Source organism: Ranitomeya imitator, chromosome 6 (assembly GCF_032444005.1).
Source record: "Ranitomeya imitator isolate aRanImi1 chromosome 6, aRanImi1.pri, whole genome shotgun sequence".
In the NCBI taxonomy this organism is placed as follows: domain Eukaryota; kingdom Metazoa; phylum Chordata; class Amphibia; order Anura; family Dendrobatidae; genus Ranitomeya; species Ranitomeya imitator.
Genome location: NC_091287.1, coordinates 401313413 through 401330770, shown reverse-complemented (window position 1 = coordinate 401330770; position 17358 = coordinate 401313413). Strand labels below are relative to the sequence as shown.

General features: G+C 40.6%; 1 protein-coding gene across 1 annotated transcript in view; it reads left to right on the top strand.

Annotated features, from left to right (window-relative positions):
• LAMA3 (laminin subunit alpha 3) overlaps positions 1-11423 on the top strand; it is a 366270-nt gene extending 354847 nt beyond the window's left edge. The window contains exons 68-77 of the mRNA XM_069731213.1: positions 271-405; positions 831-978; positions 3710-3879; positions 4460-4649; positions 6809-6949; positions 7506-7665; positions 8025-8155; positions 8314-8407; positions 10132-10251; positions 11160-11423. Of these exons, the coding sequence (XP_069587314.1) occupies positions 271-405; positions 831-978; positions 3710-3879; positions 4460-4649; positions 6809-6949; positions 7506-7665; positions 8025-8155; positions 8314-8407; positions 10132-10251; positions 11160-11305 (1435 nt within the window). The 3' untranslated portion in view covers positions 11306-11423. The remainder of the gene's footprint in view (positions 1-270; positions 406-830; positions 979-3709; positions 3880-4459; positions 4650-6808; positions 6950-7505; positions 7666-8024; positions 8156-8313; positions 8408-10131; positions 10252-11159) is intronic.
• Positions 11424-17358: the final 5935 nt, after the last annotated feature.

Genomic DNA, 17358 nt, shown 5'->3' with positions numbered 1-17358 from the left:
AGTTCTAATAAATTTCCCCTGCAGTATTTATGAGGCCCCCATTGAATTCAATGATAACGTCATCTTGGTGAAGCTGCTCTAGTCTGAATACTCTCCTGTAATCTCTATCCATTAGTTACTGGACTGTATTTCTCATTGAGCTCATGTCAGATTGTCGTAGACGCTAAATATTACCAATGTGCGCCCAAGATACAACTGAGCCCCATATGTGACACAATAGTAACCGTCAGTTATGGCTGTGAAAATATAAAAGTGATTCTTTAATTTCAGATATAAGCTCTTGGTTGATGACAAAGAAGAAACAGAAAATACTGTCAGTTCCAGGAGGCCCGGCCTCTCACCCTCCGATATCTACATTGGAGGAAATGGCTTCAAGGGCTGTATGACAAATGTTTTTATTAAAAGGTAATTGCATTGTCCTCCAGTTTACACAATGGGGTTTCAGGCTGCTATTATTTTCCTTTTTCATACTTGCTTTAGAAGCTCTGTCTCTGTAATTCAGTAGGGCCAAGCATTATAGCAGGATAATGTGGGGTACGTGCACAATGTGGCGACATTACGTACAATTTCTTTCACCCTGATGGCCGGCATACTGCAAGTTATAAGGTCATAAGAGCTGGAGAGCATCAGTCTAAAGACCACTGAGCCGGGGTCTCTGACTAATCCACGTAAATGTGATTATGAATCCAGTGGATAGGGGTGTCACACCATTACTGTGGATTCCTTCAGATGCCACTCCTTGGAGCCTTTATGCATTATCCATTTTCTGTCACAGTTACGAGTCACACACTCATACTCATATTGGCTACTAATCTTTCTCTCTACTTCAGAGCTTTACAAAATCCAACTGTTCAGAACTTGTTTGACCACACGGAGAAGAATAAGGTGTCACTAGGAGTGTGCACCCCAGAAGAAGCCCCCGTGCCTCTGATACTGCGTGCACAGCCTTTGAATCTCAGACTGAACGACCTTGACTTGGTAATTCCTCAGCTCGTCTATATATATATATATATATATATATATATATATATATATATTTATTTACACAATGGCTGATACAGTATCTGTATGGTTTGAATAGATATTCATGTGCAGCATATAGAGCATGCCTTATCAGATAGGATACTGACTTGTAGGATTGCTGCTTCCAACAGGTGGCACTATAGCGTTCAAGTCCACTTCCTGAAGAGGCAATTTGCATATTAAATTTCCCAGAGAAGCATTGCATGGCAAATAAGCCTCCTTATCTTGGCATGCCAGAGCTGGTATGTCTGTCTCCATAAGGAGACACGTTACCCCTTACACCTCAGCCCAGAGCCTCTCACCTAGCCAAATCAGTTCTTATACTCTGATGAGGGGCATTACCCCGAAACACCATGTCTGCAAATTGAGATTCTGATTTGGCTTTTAATGTAAGTCATATTGCAAGGCTCAATAAAGGGTCGATACGTAGTGATGGGCAGTCTGGCTCTTTTTGGTGATCTGGCTCCACTCACCAAAACGAGGCAGCTCTTTTTAGATCCTAAATGGATCGCTATTAAATATGTGTTTACCATAGGTGAACACATATTTAAGATGGTGTTAATGTGGCTCGAACCCCCACTCACCCATGGCTGAAAGTCCACCCACTTGCTGTTAACCAATTACATCGATGAGTGGGTGGAGTTATGTCTTCCAAACACTGGGATTTTAAGCACAGTTAGAGCCATTCAGAGAATTCAGCGGCTCCCACTGCGGTGCCAGCTCCCATCGGTCACAGCAGGGATCCGGCTCTTTGTACTGGATCATTCCCGAACGACTCATCACTAGTCAATAGTGACTTGTAGGATTGCTCCTTCCAACAGGTGGCGCTATAGAGTTCTAGCTCTATTTCTCTCTGAAGAGGCAATTTGTATATTAAATTTCCCAGAGAAGCATTGAACGCCGAATAAGCCTCCTTACATCGGTGTGCCAGAGCTGGTATCTCACTCTCCACAAGGAGAAACGTTCTCCCTTAGACTTCAGTCCAGAGACTCTCTCCTAGCCAAATCAGTTCTTATACTTTGCACTGATGAGGGGTAATACCCTGAAACACCGCACCTGTAAATTGAGATTCTGATTTGGCTTTTATTGTAAGTCATATTGCAAGACTCATTAAAGGGTCGACACTATAGTGACTTGTAGGACTGCTGCTTCCCACAGGTGGCGCTATAGAGTTCTAGTTCTCATCCTCTCTGAAGAGGCAATTTGCGTTATCAGATAGGAACATTCCTCATCTTGCTTAGCTGCTTATCATGCTCAGAAACCGGTGCTCTGATATTCAGAATCAGTATGGGATGGAGTAAAGGTATGAAACAGTTTGTTTACCTGAAGCTCTATTCACATTCTGATTTTTTTTTTGCAAAAATAACAGTCTGCAAGTTAGATGGAAGACAGAAGAACCCCATTATATGTCACTTAGGCCCGTCACATCTGTTTAGAAGCACATCTCTCATGTGGGTTAGGGCTCCATGAGAACGATCTTGTCACTTCTTACATGTTTTAGGAAATGATGTAGCAATTCTGCAGCATTTCTTCTTATAGGGCCGAATTCTCTATGTCCATATTATACAATTGGTGCTGACATCGCAATTCCCAGCCTGACCGCAGGTCTCCTGCCCCGTAATATGAGTCACATAGGCGTATATGAAGCTTTTAGTATGGTAGGGAAGACCTGTGGAATTTTGGTCCAAGCACAAATTGTATGATACGGTCTTGTGAATTTGACCTTATAAGAAGAAATTATAAAGAATTGTTACATCATGAAGAATCCAAGTTTATTGTCACAACTGTGCCCTTCCTCTGTTATAATTCCTGAAATGCTGTGCACAATAATCTGAGAACTAGGTATTACCAATCTTCTTGTCAAAGGCGCTTGTTCCTGTACATTCTGACAGACTAATTAGTGCTAACAAGAGGAACAGTAAGACGCAATAGCCAATTTATTCAGACTTTTACCAGAGGATTAACAGAGGAATGGCACAGTGCTGCGTTCTAACAAGAGATTATATGAGGAATACACATCTTTACTGAAAGGACCATATTTTAGAAGAGGTCCCAGGTCCTCTTTAAGTAAGGAAGCCATAACTGTTGTGTAGATAGACCAATTAGACTAGATTTGCTCTTCTGTATCTTATACGTGAGTGGAAAATATACTGAGACCCACAGATACTTTCTGAATACTGCTCTTGGAAAAATCATTTAAAGTGTCAAAATAAAAACAGGAAAAAATGTATGCCTGTGTATAAAAAACTAAAGAGTGTAGTCTGTTCATCAAAGGGTAATTTAAGCTCCAAGTTTGGCAGTATCTGCCGTAAAAGTTTCAGGGGTATCGGTGAAACACTGTCAAAAATTGGCAACCGTACAGTTCCTGAAGCCTCTCCTAAAAGCTCTACAGTAAACTCGTAGCTGGACCTACGATTTAGAGGGATCCGCCCGTCTTAGACATGAATTGCTTATCAATAGGATGTACCAGAAAGGTCCAACGTGTTTTAAATGCTGTCCTTGAATCTTCTCTGACTGACGATATTTCTGTAAATATATGTATTTGGAGAACCCTTTTAATAGTATTTATAATTGTCTCTGCCCTATCGATAAATTGTCCCGTATATTCGCTTTAATTTAGGGTTTCTCAAAGAGATTTTCAGGCTTTAACATGTAAATATGTGAACTTGTGCCTCTCCTCTAACAGTCAGGCCTGGACATTGTGAGCAAACTACTGAATACAAAAACTGTCCTGAAGAGTGTCCAAGGCTGCGCCCCTCACTCAAACTTCACATCTCTCCTGAGCGCCTATAGATTTGGGGACACTCCAGCAAGTCACCTGGTTTATGACTTAAGCAAGCGAAGTTTCAAGGAGAGGTATGTGTGATGGCCAGTGTACAGGAAATATAATTGTTATATGAGGAATATTGTACATAGAGAATAAGGTGATATATACAGTTCCAGTCAGCTTGGACACCCCTGTTCATGCATTGTTTTTTATTGGATTGTGCACATTGTAGATTCAGACTGAAAGCAGATAAACTACAGAGGGACATGGAGTATAGAAACAAGCGTGAAGTAAATCAGAATTTGTGTAAAACCATTGATCCCTCAAAGTACCCCCATTTACTCTGATGACCGATTTATACCCCCATGGTATTCTCCTACCTGGATTGGTTTTCCAACCATCTTGAAGCAGTTCCCAGAGGTGCTGAGCACTTGTTGGCTGCTTTGCCTTCTCTCTGCATCCAACTCTTTTCAAACCATCACAATTGGGTTGAGGTTGGGTGACAGTAGAGGGCATGTCATCTGATGCAGCCGTCCATCCCTCTCCTTCTTGGTCACATATGCCGTAAAACGTGTTTTGGATCATTGTATTAACAGGTTGTCGACGCTTTTGTCTGGTACTGTATATTGAAACTCAAGAAAATGATTGGTCTGTATCCTTATCTTGCAGATCACACTTCTCAATAGAGGTTAAAACTGAACAGTCAGCAGGTTTAATTTTCCTAATGACTGATAAACAGGAGTCCAGTTACTTGGCCCTTCATATATCCAAGGGTCGCTTTGTGTTTTCCTTGGGCACCAAAGGCAACAAGCTCAAGATAAGAAGCCAAGAAAAATACAATGATGGGAAGTGGCACACAGTAAGTTTGGCATAGATTGGCTGTAGAGATCTCCCCTTAATACCACTCAGAATTAATAATGTTAAAACTTTTTCTGTTTCTAACTTTGGAAATTCTCTTTATTGACTTTGTTTGCCATGATATTGACTTTACACCGTAGTGTAAGAATCATCTTCATGGAAGTTGGATTAATCTCTTTATGCATTAGGTTACTTACTTCTGACTTACATGATGTAGTTTAATAAGTTCTATGTAAACATACAGTACATAGTTATAGTTTTTGTTGTTATGTGACCATTGAACATGAGATACCTACAGAATGAAACACGACTAAGTTAAAGATTAAATATTTATTTACATGATAACACATATAGACAAAGCAACAATTAAAATCTCTCAACAGAAAAAGATGTGGGAGTCGGGAGGTAGTAGCATAATACAATTAAGAGTAATCATATATAAACTAGCAGCATGATGGAATAAGACTATGTACAAATGCCCAATGTAGAGGAAAACAAGTGAATTCAATAAATAATTAACAATGAGTGAATGCTTATGAAAATTCATAGCATGTAATGAATCCAAAGTGCTCACAGACACTGATTAATCAGAAGGTATAGTTGTAATTTAAGTCATGGTATTAAACCTGTATTAATTCAGTATCTGTGTCCACAGTGTGAGGCTATGTGCACACGATGCGGATTTGCTGCGGATCAGCAGCGGATTTTTCCGCGCAGAAATGCTGCAGATCCGCACTGTGATTTACAGTACAATGTAAATCAATGGGTAAAAAAAAAGTTGTGCGGAGAAATCAGTGCGGAATTGCTGCAGATTTAAAAGAAGTGCATGTCACTTCTTTTGTGCGGATCTGCAGTGTTTCTGCACTCCTCCATGATAGAAATCCGCAGTGGCAAAAACTGCATAAAATCCGCATCAATTCCGTGGCAAATCCGCACAAAATCCACATAAAAAACCACGGCAAATCCGCAGCTGCGGATTCTGCCAGGAGATGCGGATTTTGTGCAGAAAATTCTGCACCACATTTCCTACGTGTGCACATAGCCTTAATGCATGATAGAAGACATAGTAAATCACAGAGAGAACACCAGGCTGAATGAATGAATTGATTGGCAAGTTGTAAAGTGGCTTGTGCATAAAAGTGATAGTCAGGAAAAGTGCTAATTGGTGCTATGCGCTGCTTACCCGCTCTCTCACCGTGCCCAACGCGCGTTTCGCCGCAGCTTTAACCAGGGACCCTGCTGTCACTTTTATGCACAAGCCACTTAACAACTTGCCAATCAATTAAATCATTCAGCCTGGTGCTCTCTATGTGATTTACTATGTCTTCTATCATGCATTTACCCTGTGGACACCGATACTGAATTAATACAGGTTTAATACCATGACGTCAATTACAACTATACCTCCTGATTATTCAGTATCTGTGAGCACTTTGGATTAATTACATTCTATGAATTTTCATCTTTTATTATTAAGCATTCACTCATTATTTATTATTTATTGAATTCACTTGTTTTTCAATGCTATGTTGAGCATTTGTACATAGTCTTTTCCCATCATGCTGTTAGTTTATATATTATTACCCTTAATTGTGTAAGGCTGCCGTCACACTAGCAGTATTTGGTCAGTATTTTACATCAGTATTTGTAGCCAAAACCAGGAGTGGAACAATTAGAGGAAAAGTATAATTGAAACATATGCCCCACTTCTGTATTTATCACCCACTCCTGGTTTTGGCTACAAATACTGATGTAAAATACTGACCAAATACTGCTAGTGTGACGGCAGCCTAATACCTCCCGACTCCCGCATCTTTTTCTGTTGAGAGATTTTTATTGTTATTATGTCTATATGTGCTATCATGCTAATAAATAATTAGTCTTTACCTTAGAACTTCATTATGAAACATGACTATGTACATGACACCCGTGTATAAATGCATAATGTTCCAGATATGGGCAGCCCTGGACTGTTAACTGCCAGTCTGATAAATACTAATGTTACACCCATAACCAATCTGCAGTATAGTATTGGTACCTTAAGATGAACCATGTGACTTCAAAAGTAAATTTGCCTCATACAAATCATATCAATCATTCATCGATCTTTCAGGAGCCAAAAGGATTTAATATTTAATGATCCCAATTTTTTTTGTGTAGGTTGCATTCAGCTGGGATGGAATAAATGGTCGTCTTGTTATAGACGGTCTAAAAGCTCGGAAAGGAAGTCTGTCAAAACACATGAGTATAGAGAATATGTCACTGCTCTACCTTGGAGGGGTCCCTTCTCTAAAGGTTCAGGTAAGGACTTCCGTTCTGGGATTATGGATCTTAGGCCAGGGTCACATTTGGTAGTGCAATGCGAGAAACTCGCACGAGTCTTGCCGCCGGCACTCGGAGTGTGTGGATGCATGTATTTCTTTGCAGCTGAACGCTCCGGTCCCGAGTGCCGGCGGCAGTGCCGGGTATTGATGCGAGAGACGCGCACAAGTTCCTCGCATTGCACTCGCAAGTGTGACCCCGGTCTTATCAGCATTATACAAATATGACTACATGTATATACCGGCAGACACGTTGTTGTAGTATTAGGCCAGTGTTGCATATTTGACATTTACGGTCTGAGTATGAACCACAATGGCCAGACTGGCCGTGAGTCTCCTGATCCGAACTCAACAGCCTCATTACATGAGTCTCTTGAGATCGGGTATGTAAAGGTGTGGCTGGTCCAGATATCTCTGGACATATGCATGTCCGATAAACATGAAACTTCCTGCAGTCATTACCATTTGGCCCTACATGTATGCACCAGTTGTCTGATATTCAGTATCATAATGCATGATTAAATTGTATCTTTCAGGGAATGCCCAAGAAAAGCTTTATTGGCTGCATGAAAAATGTGAAAGTGAATGAGATGATGTTAGCCAAGCCGTGGAGAACAGTCGGGGTCACTCCTTGCTATGATGGCTCTTATGAGACAGGGGTCTATTTTGCTCAGGAGTCAGGACATGTGGCTGTTGGTAAGTAAAGGAACTTGAAACTTGTCTTCCTGGGGCTAGACGACGATGAGCCGGGGCACCAATCTTGCGTGCTTCAATCTAGGGCATCCTTTAGGAAAGCATCGGGTCCCTTCATTTCCCTGTCTCCTGATCTACTCAGTCCTGTAGTTTATTTGGCATAGTATTAGATAACAAAACCACTCAGGCCAACATTATTTGGATATTTCAGAAATTTTTGTGTTTTTTTTTAATTATGATAAATAAAGGTTGATTTTTATTGGGGAGAACTTTGTGATTAGTCTGACCTAAGTAGAAGTACTTGTGATCGTTCTAGGTAGCTGCTCGCTTCCATTAGAACTTGTTTTTCTTGTTTCTTTAAGATAATGCTTTGAACTTGGGATATGAGTTTGAAATATCTTTCGAATTCCGACCACAAAGTCAGGAGTCTATATTATTACATGCACATAAAGGAAAAGAATATATTTTCAGCCTATACATAGACAAAGGCAAGGTGAGTAGATTATTTTTTGCAAATGTTTTACTGGTGACTACTAAAAAAGTTAACCTCTAATGTTCATAAGTTACACTGTGAATACAGAGACCAAGTGAATATTCATCATGAAATTCAGAAATAATGTATTTTATTTTTGTGCTTTTTTTTCTTTTTAGGTATTTTTGTCCATAAGTAACAATAAAGGAAATTTCCAGGCTTCAGTTACCCCTGTTGCATCACTTTGTGATGGAAAATGGCATACTATAACAGGTAATACAAATCTCCTTTATTCGTTTATTTAGTTTTACCCTAAAAGCACCCAGTACATGTCAGTATACAGTGTTATTTATTCATTTTTATTGTATCCCATAATCTATTTCCATAGTGCTTCATATTTGTATTATTATATAACACAATAGTGTGGTAAAGCATGCCTACAGCTCCAAACATGGTGAGAGTCATTTGTTGATGTTCCGCATCAGTTTTCTGGTGGTAAAAAATTGGAAATTATGTTGCAGGTTATATTATATGCAGTTTTCCCCTATTCCTGACACTTTCCAAAAGGGTTGAAAAATGGAGGCCAGATTAACTGAGAGGGGCGTTGTTTTATTTGGGCCAACAAATGTAATATTATTTATTAACATTATTTATTGCTAGAAATTGGGGCAAATTTGCACTTACTCATAGTAGATTTCAATTTCTGCGGCAATGACAGCCAAAAATGCACCAAATTAATATAGAGGAGTGTGTATCTTTAAAAAAATTGTTACATTTTACTCCAACAAATTATGGATTACAGCTGGTGTATAAAACAGAAATCTTCCCCACTATTCATATAGTAAGTAACTTAGGTAGGAGCCAAAGACCCTGGTGCACAATGTTGGCATGGCCTTCTGCTCCTTCATTACTGCCCTATATGAGTGTTGCCTGAGATCACCTCTTAAGGTACAATAGTGTTTAAAAGGGTCATACATACATAGTTTAAAGGATTGTCCTCACATTTCAGGTCCCAGGACACCCTGGGATCATCTATTGTCAAAAATAAAGTTCTTGCGCCCCAGTGTAAATGTATTACAAATTGCTCATCCATAGCCATTGGAAGCATTCACTGATAGTTGTCGACTCTTGGTGACTTCCAGAGCCAAGTTTATTTTATCTTACAGATTTAGGGGCTTATGCAGAGGTCCATGGGTCTCGGACTGGACACAGGCCACAATGCACATACTGGCTGCAGGTCTCCCGACCAGAGCAGAACATCTTCATATATTTCTATGACGCGGTCACGCTCGATTTGGTAGACCAGCAGCCAGTCCATGCATTGCAGACCATGATCGGACCAAGATCCACGGATGTCTGAATGAGCTCTTATATTGTGTTTTGTAAGAGAAGGAAAAAAACACATATTGTTTCCTCAGATCATAGAAATTCTGATGATCGAGCATAACAGCCTCACAGAAATGTATGAAGCTGTCGTGCTCCGGTCGGGGGAGCAGTGCATGGTTCTGTATAGTAGTGATTGCCTGCTCTGTGTCACTAGTAGATGTCAGCGATTAGACATTGATGAGCTATAATTTAATTCTTTATCAATTAATATACTTCGTTAGTAAGAGAAATCAGTGTTTTTTACAAGTTTAATCATGGCTCCTGAGATCGGCTGAACACTAGTTCAGACCAGTGAACACTTACAGCGACGTACTGTAGCTTGCAAGAGTCCATGGCTGTGTTACATTTCCCCAATGCATATGCTTAATGTCACATCCCAATGCTAGGCAGGCAGTTAGTAACAAGTATCACCATGCAGGACTAATCTCTCTAATTAGTTCTGCAGAATTAATCTCTTCCGATAAGTACTGATTAAGGACATAAAAAGCTGTGCACTTTTACTATGTGCATTTTACATGTGTGTTATGGTGATAGTTATAATTTCATTGTGCTTTAAATAAAATACTGTAATTCCTTCACTACTTTAAAATTCTATTTTTAATTTTTTGCAGTGAGTCAGAAAAATAATGCAGTGCAGCTGGATGTGGATAACCAGTCCAAAGACACAGCCAGCGCCAACTCTGCGCTGAGGTCCAGCAGAGAGGCCACATTGTACATTGGTGGACTCCCAGGTAAGAGGAGCAGACATCGTTCTCATATATAGTTCTATATAAGCATTTTTTCCCAATTGGAACAAAATACATGCCAGTATACATTCACAGATAGCGACAGGTTTTTCTCCACACTCCAAAATGTATTAGGGCATTTGGACATCAGAGGGGGGCACCATGCTTAGAACCTCCTTTGAAATCGAGTGAGGTACCATTCCAGGAGTATTCCCACATTTCAGAGTTATCCTTTATGCATAGTGCACATGCTCGATCTCTGCTTCATTAATTGTCTATGGGACTGTTGAAGAAAGACAAGTACATCACTCAGCTACTTTCGGCAGTCCTGTAGACAAAGAAGGGAGGAGAGTTCGAGCATGTGTACCTCCTCAACATCCACACAGGGCTATGCTCATTCCCAGAATTCAGAGCCCTGAGAGAGCCCCTACGACTATGAATGGATGTGGACGATACACACTAGGGATAGGGGATATTTTTCAATTATGGGAATGCCCCTTTAGCAAGGTGATGCTTTGTTGGATTTCAGCTGTCCATGTATTACACGGATGGCCACTTATCTGAATCACTGCAATCTAACGCTAAACGTCTGACTGTGGCTTCTCTCTCTGCAAAATCACTTGCCGATTTGAAGGCTTTTAAGTTGGAGGTTCACTTTTAATCTCTGGATCATGTTGCTGGCTTTACATGGAATAATTAATAGGTTATGTATAACTCGTAAGTTATATACATTTTTTTGAGAAGTTCTCCCAAGTTCTACCGGTCAGTAACTACATGGTAGCAGCACATTAAAATACACACCATTATTTTTCATTATTTCAGAACTAATTTTACCAGCGAATGTGTATTCCAGGAAAACCTTGAGTTGTTCTGTTCAGTTTTTCAAGCGTTTACAAGATGCTGTTCTGTTTCAGATTCTTTGGAAACTCAGAGGCCTCCTGTGAAGAGATCGTTCGTGGGCTGTATGAAGAACTTGTCAGTCAATAAGAAAGTCATCAAGTTTAGTAAAACAACGGACGTTCATGGCGCTATAAGCCTAAGCCGGTGTCCCGCAGCATAAGTGTTGTGTATAAGTCACATATCACTCACCAGGAGACATGCAGAGATACAGATCTCTTAAGAAGACTCATTTTCCACGTTAACTACCGTTCTATAGATTAAAAAATGGTCGCTCTTCAGATTCTACATCTGTTCATTTGTGGTTTATTCAAAAAGTCACAATGCAACTACCTCAATAAGATTGTATGTTACTTACTATTAAAATGGTGAATTGTGATAGAATCTGCTGTTTAAAATGTGATGGAGTATAAGCATCGGCACGTGATGGTCTGTTGGTATCAAATATTCCTAAAACTGCTACAACAGATCAACAATTAAGCTGGGGCAAGAAATATTACACAAAAAATGGTCATTGCTACATAACACAGGGCTCAAACAGGCCACGGAGACACAAATAGCCAGCCAGTATGACAGATAAGCACTGTTGTGTCCCACTCATAAAATGGCTGCGTCCAACCATTGAAATGATGTCAGGTGGGTCACTAAAATATTGGGAGCGCTTCAATTCTTTTGTTTCCATTGTGGAACATGAATGGTCGTCAGATGATAAGTTCTGTGTAACAATGTTGGTGCTATCTTTACATTTTTGGGGGGGATTACTATGATGATTTACATTTATTGTTCCACTAAGAAGCTACTAATATCATTGTGCATTGGAAATATCCAGGAAATATTTTAATTATAAATTGATAGATTTTCATGAACAGAACTAATTTCCTATCCTTTTGGTATAAAAAAAAACCAAACTGTATATTTGCTATTTTGATAGAATAGGCAGGGATCCATATTTTAAGTGGTATTTTAAAGTTTGGAAATTTTCTTCTATTCATGAGATAGGGGACAAGTTCCCGATCATGCACATGTACATCCAGTTCCTAAGGAAGTGGTGACTCCCATTAAGAATCAATGGTGCATATGTCTGCATGATTGATCACTCGTGATGAGCGAATGTGCTCGGTTAACGTCTAATCCGAGCATCTGGGTGTGCTTGTATATTATGTTCGAGTCCCTGCAGCTGCATGATTTGTGGCGGTTAGACAGCATTAACACCTGTGAGGATTCCCTAATAAACAGGCAATCCCTGCATGTGTTGAGGTTGTCTAACAGCGACAAATCATGCAGCCGCAGGGACTCGGACATAATACACGAGTACACCAAGATGCTCGGGTAAGATGTTCGCTCATCACTATCGATCGCCGCTCCATTCAGATGGGAACTCTCCAGAGCTCTGATTGTATCAGTGGGGGTCCCAGCGGTCCCTGTGACCCCCAGAGATCAGGAAGTTATCCCCTATCTCAGGGACAAGAATAGCTTCCAAACTTGAGGATAGCCTACTAAGTCTCCATTGTGTAAAAACAACCAAATGTATCTTAAAAATAGAAAACTTTCCAATCAGCAAATCTACTTACGGTAATTGTTCAAGGTGAGATTAACATCCAATATCAATGCGAAAAATATTTGCTGTTCTGGGACGTGTTTGTAATCCCTGGATGATATTAGTAGCTTGCTAATGTTCGCTTGACTTTTCAGACTTTGTGGTTTTTCAGGACATGATCCTAAATGTAAAATTGGTATACATTGAGATAAATGATGATGACTAAGCCTAGATGAAAAATTAATATAATGTGTTATAAAAATGGCTGAAGAGGTCTGCATTATGGGAGGCCTCCAGTTGCAGAGCTCCTGTTGTGTGGATTGTTGCACTCCGTGCTCCGAGAGCTCAGGCTACGTTCACACTGATGGAATTAATGTAACAAAACGGATCCATTGCGTAACTGATGCCAAGAGGAGTCCCATTGATTATTATAGCGTCCGCCTGGGTTATTTGTCTGTTTTTATAATTGAAAAGCTTGCAGAACTTTTTCTTCTGGTCTAGAAAGGGACACGTAACAGACCCCTGACAGTCGCTATAAGGGTCGCTCTGCTTCTAATGGAATCAGTTATGAAATTGATCCATTTTTACCTTTTTCTCTGTTTCTAAAAACAAAGAAGAACAAAGAAATGGAAGATCCAAACATAGGTGTGAACGTAGCCTTATACATATGATATTGGGGTTTTATTGTACATAATGTGATACTATCCAGCTGTATTCTACAACAGTAAATAAAATGTAAAGTGATGTGCAGATGTAGAAGTTATTGTCTGTAACAGCAATTAAATGAATGAAAATCAAAAACAAGACCCGTGCAGACATATGTGATGGCTGAATATCTGTGCTGTTGTCATTCAAAAGCATCAGCAGAAGAACAAAGAAGTGACCAGATCTGGAATCATTAGACTATTTTATGATGCCTTCAGATTGGGAAGCCAGATTCTCATAAAGGAAAAACACACCTATATGTTCATACACTGATTTTGTCAAAGTAAAGATGCATTTTATAGGGTATACTGTAAAGACTCAGTTCTGTATTGGTCGTATAGCTTCCAAGTAGTGATGAGCGAATGTGCTCGGATAACGTCCTATCTGAGCATGCTCGGGTGCTAACCGAGTGTCTTCTGCGTGCTCGAAAAATATGTTCGAGTCCCCGCAGCTGCATGTTAGGCATCTGCAACACATGCGGGGGTTGCCTGTTTGTTAAGAAATCACTGCATGTGTTGCAGCTGTCTAACAAACAGGCAATTCCTGCATGTGTTACAGCTGTCTAACAGGCAATTCCTGCATGTGTTGCAGCTGTCTAACAGGCAATTCCTGCATGTGTTGCAGCTGTCTAACAGGCAATTCCTGCATGTGTTGCAGCTGTCTAACAGGCAATTCCTGCATGTGTTACAGCTGTCTAACAGCTGCGAGACAATGCAGCCTGGGGATTCAAACATATTTTTAGACATTTGGTCAGTGCAGAGGGGTGCTAACAAACAGCTGACTCTAATTCTGCGTCTGCTGTCAGTCAGTGCTTGGGCGCGGTTACAGCTGCTAATCTATACACTGAGCGGTGTCTGTATCCATGAATGACTGAAACGCGAACACTGCCAGGAGGAATAAAGTTAGCTTCCTCCTGGCAAAGCGGCACTAAGTGCAGGCACCGGGAAGGTTCAAAATGCCATTAACCTGCAGATTTATCCCATATCTGCAGTTTTTTCATGTGGCAGGTTCCCTTTAAGGGGCTGGTTCATTAGGATTGACGTTGTGCATTCCAATCTCGGTAAATGGGCTCACTGGCGTACAATGTGCCTAATTCATAAATATAGAATTAGGCGTATCTCTAACTGGCATGCGTTTCCCCAAAAAAATATACTCCAGTTGGGAAGTGGCCTAATTTTCATTAATTTTATGGAGAGGCGGTAGCTAAGACCATGCCACCCATGCTCTGTCCATGTTGGCTTGGACTGCCTAAGGTCACAATATTTTTACACAACTTTGCAACTCCCGTACACTAGTGTGAAACTAGCCTCAGCTAATGATTAGCTGCAGCGGTGATGTGAGCTGTCAACATTACATCACTGCTGTGAGCAAAATACAGAGACCGGAGCAGCGTCAGAGATCCAGCATAGGAGCGGGGGGAGGGCGAGTCATGTCTATGTTGTTTTATATTACTGGAATCATTTATAAAAGTGGAAACCCCTTTAAGTTGTGAGCATTTCAGAAAAATGCCTTTACTCTTAATAAACATGAATTATTTTGATATTATTTTTGTTTTTCAGTCTAAATGTCTCTGTGACATAACGTGGGACTGAATATTTTATATATTTGTACCAGAGCAAATATTTTTGTTGCGTTTTGTCTGCCGGATTTTTTTTCCACAATCGTTATATCATTAGCGCCGTTGATCTCAATCTACTATAAGACAAACAATTATTCATTATTCACCCCTTTACTCAGACATTTTGGTCAAATTAGCCCTCGTTGCTGTGGTTTCGTCTGCTAGGAAATTTGTATCTAGGACACGGTCCAATCTGCATACTTGGAGAGCAATTTTGTAATGTGTAGTTTATTACGTTTTTTTCGGTTCTTACTATGACATTTCAGACTGCGGATTAAATAATAGTAATTCCTTTGCCTGCAGTGAATCTTTTTTTACTTGATCTCCTAAAGTACAAATTAAGTCTTGAGAGTTGATATCTACATTGTAATAAATAGAATGAGAACATAATGTGGAACATATTCTCCAGTATTGTAGACTTTGCAATGCCGCACTCCGGGCAGAAGGATAAAAGTGAATCTCTGAACGTACAGTATTTAGAGGTTCACTTCTTCTGTAGTATTACCTGCACTCTTATATTAGGGGATTGCATGCAGAAAAGGTCATTCCTAAATATTAAAGGGAACCTGTCACCTCAAATTGGTGGGATATTAAAATGAGTTTTTACCGGTCAGATGGGCGGCGTATCCTCGTTATTTCTCCACCCCGTCCTTCCCTCTGTTCCGCAAGATTTTAGTGAATAAGTATGCGTGCGCCATAGTTGGCACGTGCGCCATGCAGTCTTCGGTGGCGCATGCGCAGTATGATTTGCCCTACTGCGGGCAAAGCCAAAAAGCATTACTGCGCATGCGCCCACGCACTATGTCCCGGAAGTATTTTGCTGTGTTCTGGGACATAGTACGCGGGCGTATTCCTGAAATGGGAGCGCTGCCGAGGATAACAAAGTTCATTTTCTCCCCATAGCATTGAGCTAAGTGCAGGCGCCAGGCAGCAGAATAACGCTATGCCTACAGATTTACCCCATGTCTGAAGGTTAATAGTGCTTTTTCTGGTGACAGGTTCTCGTTAACTGTGCAACGCTACAGTTTTTCCAGGGAAAAGCAGAGTTTACTAGCCACTAGGGACGGAGCGTCATGAGAGACTAATCAGACAGGTGAGTCCCAGGTATCTTCTACCCGCCCGCTGTCGATAACTGACAAGTCTCTCCCTGCGGCAGCCGCAGCATTTCAGAGAGAAGCATACATGGCTAAAATCATATAGCCAGTGTCTAATACATGCTGCTCATGGTTCCCTGTAAGTAATATCTAATATATAATTGCCTAGAATACTACTTCCTGCAATTTGTGCCAACTTCCGTGGCTTTGTCCGGAGCTAATGTCCGGAGCTAATGTGCGGAGCTAATGTCCGGAGCTAATGTCCGGAGATAAGTGACGTCAACAGTGTCCAGTGTCTGATTGGTTGCCGCCTGCTGCGAGCGACCAATCAGAAACGTGCCGTACTGTGACACACTCCGCCCGCCATTTTGGTGTGATTTTTGAATTTTTACCTCACAGCAAGTTTCTACTGCGTGGAGGCGGGCCCAGTGACGTTGCTCTTCAAGCTCCTGCCGAATTTCGTCAAAAAAATGATAATACCATTTACCAAAACTATATATATTTAGTTCTGAAGTGGTTCAGTGACATTTTCACACCAATTTTGAACTTTTGTTTGGTGTTTTCTCCATATACTGCCTATTATTTTTGTTCTTTCTTACTATTATTTATTAATTGTATTATTCTTACATTTGAATAAATAAAGTATATATGGATTCTAGACTCCCGATTCTTTAGAATCGGGCTGCCATCTAGTTATAATCATAATTGCTTTGCTACAAACATGGAGCCCATAAGTTTATAGGCAAAGGAAAGAAAACCCTTGTCATTGCTCTGCATATCTATATAACCTTTCTATTTGAGCTGAACTGCAAAGACAACTCATCTCCTACAACCTTTAGGCTATGTGCACACGATGCAGATTTGCTTTGGATCCGCAGCGGATTTTTCCGCGCAGAAACGCTGCAGATCCGCACTGTGATGTACAGTACAATGTAAATCAATGTGGAAAATAAAAAGCTGTGCAAATGGTGCTGAAAAATCCGCGCGGAAATGCTGCGAATTTAAAAGAAGCGCATGTCACTTCTTTTGTGCGGATCTGCAGCGTTTCTGCACCCCTCCATTATAGAAATCCGCAGTGGTAAAATCCGCATCAATTCCGCATAAAATCCGCCGCAAATCTGCACCTGCGTTTCCTGCCAGGAGATGCGGATTTTGTGCAGAAAATTCTGCACCCCATTCCACATAGTGTGCACATAGCCTTAGGGTATGTGCACACGCGTTTTTTGCACGTTTTTGTGCATTTTTTCTCGTTTTTTCCCAAA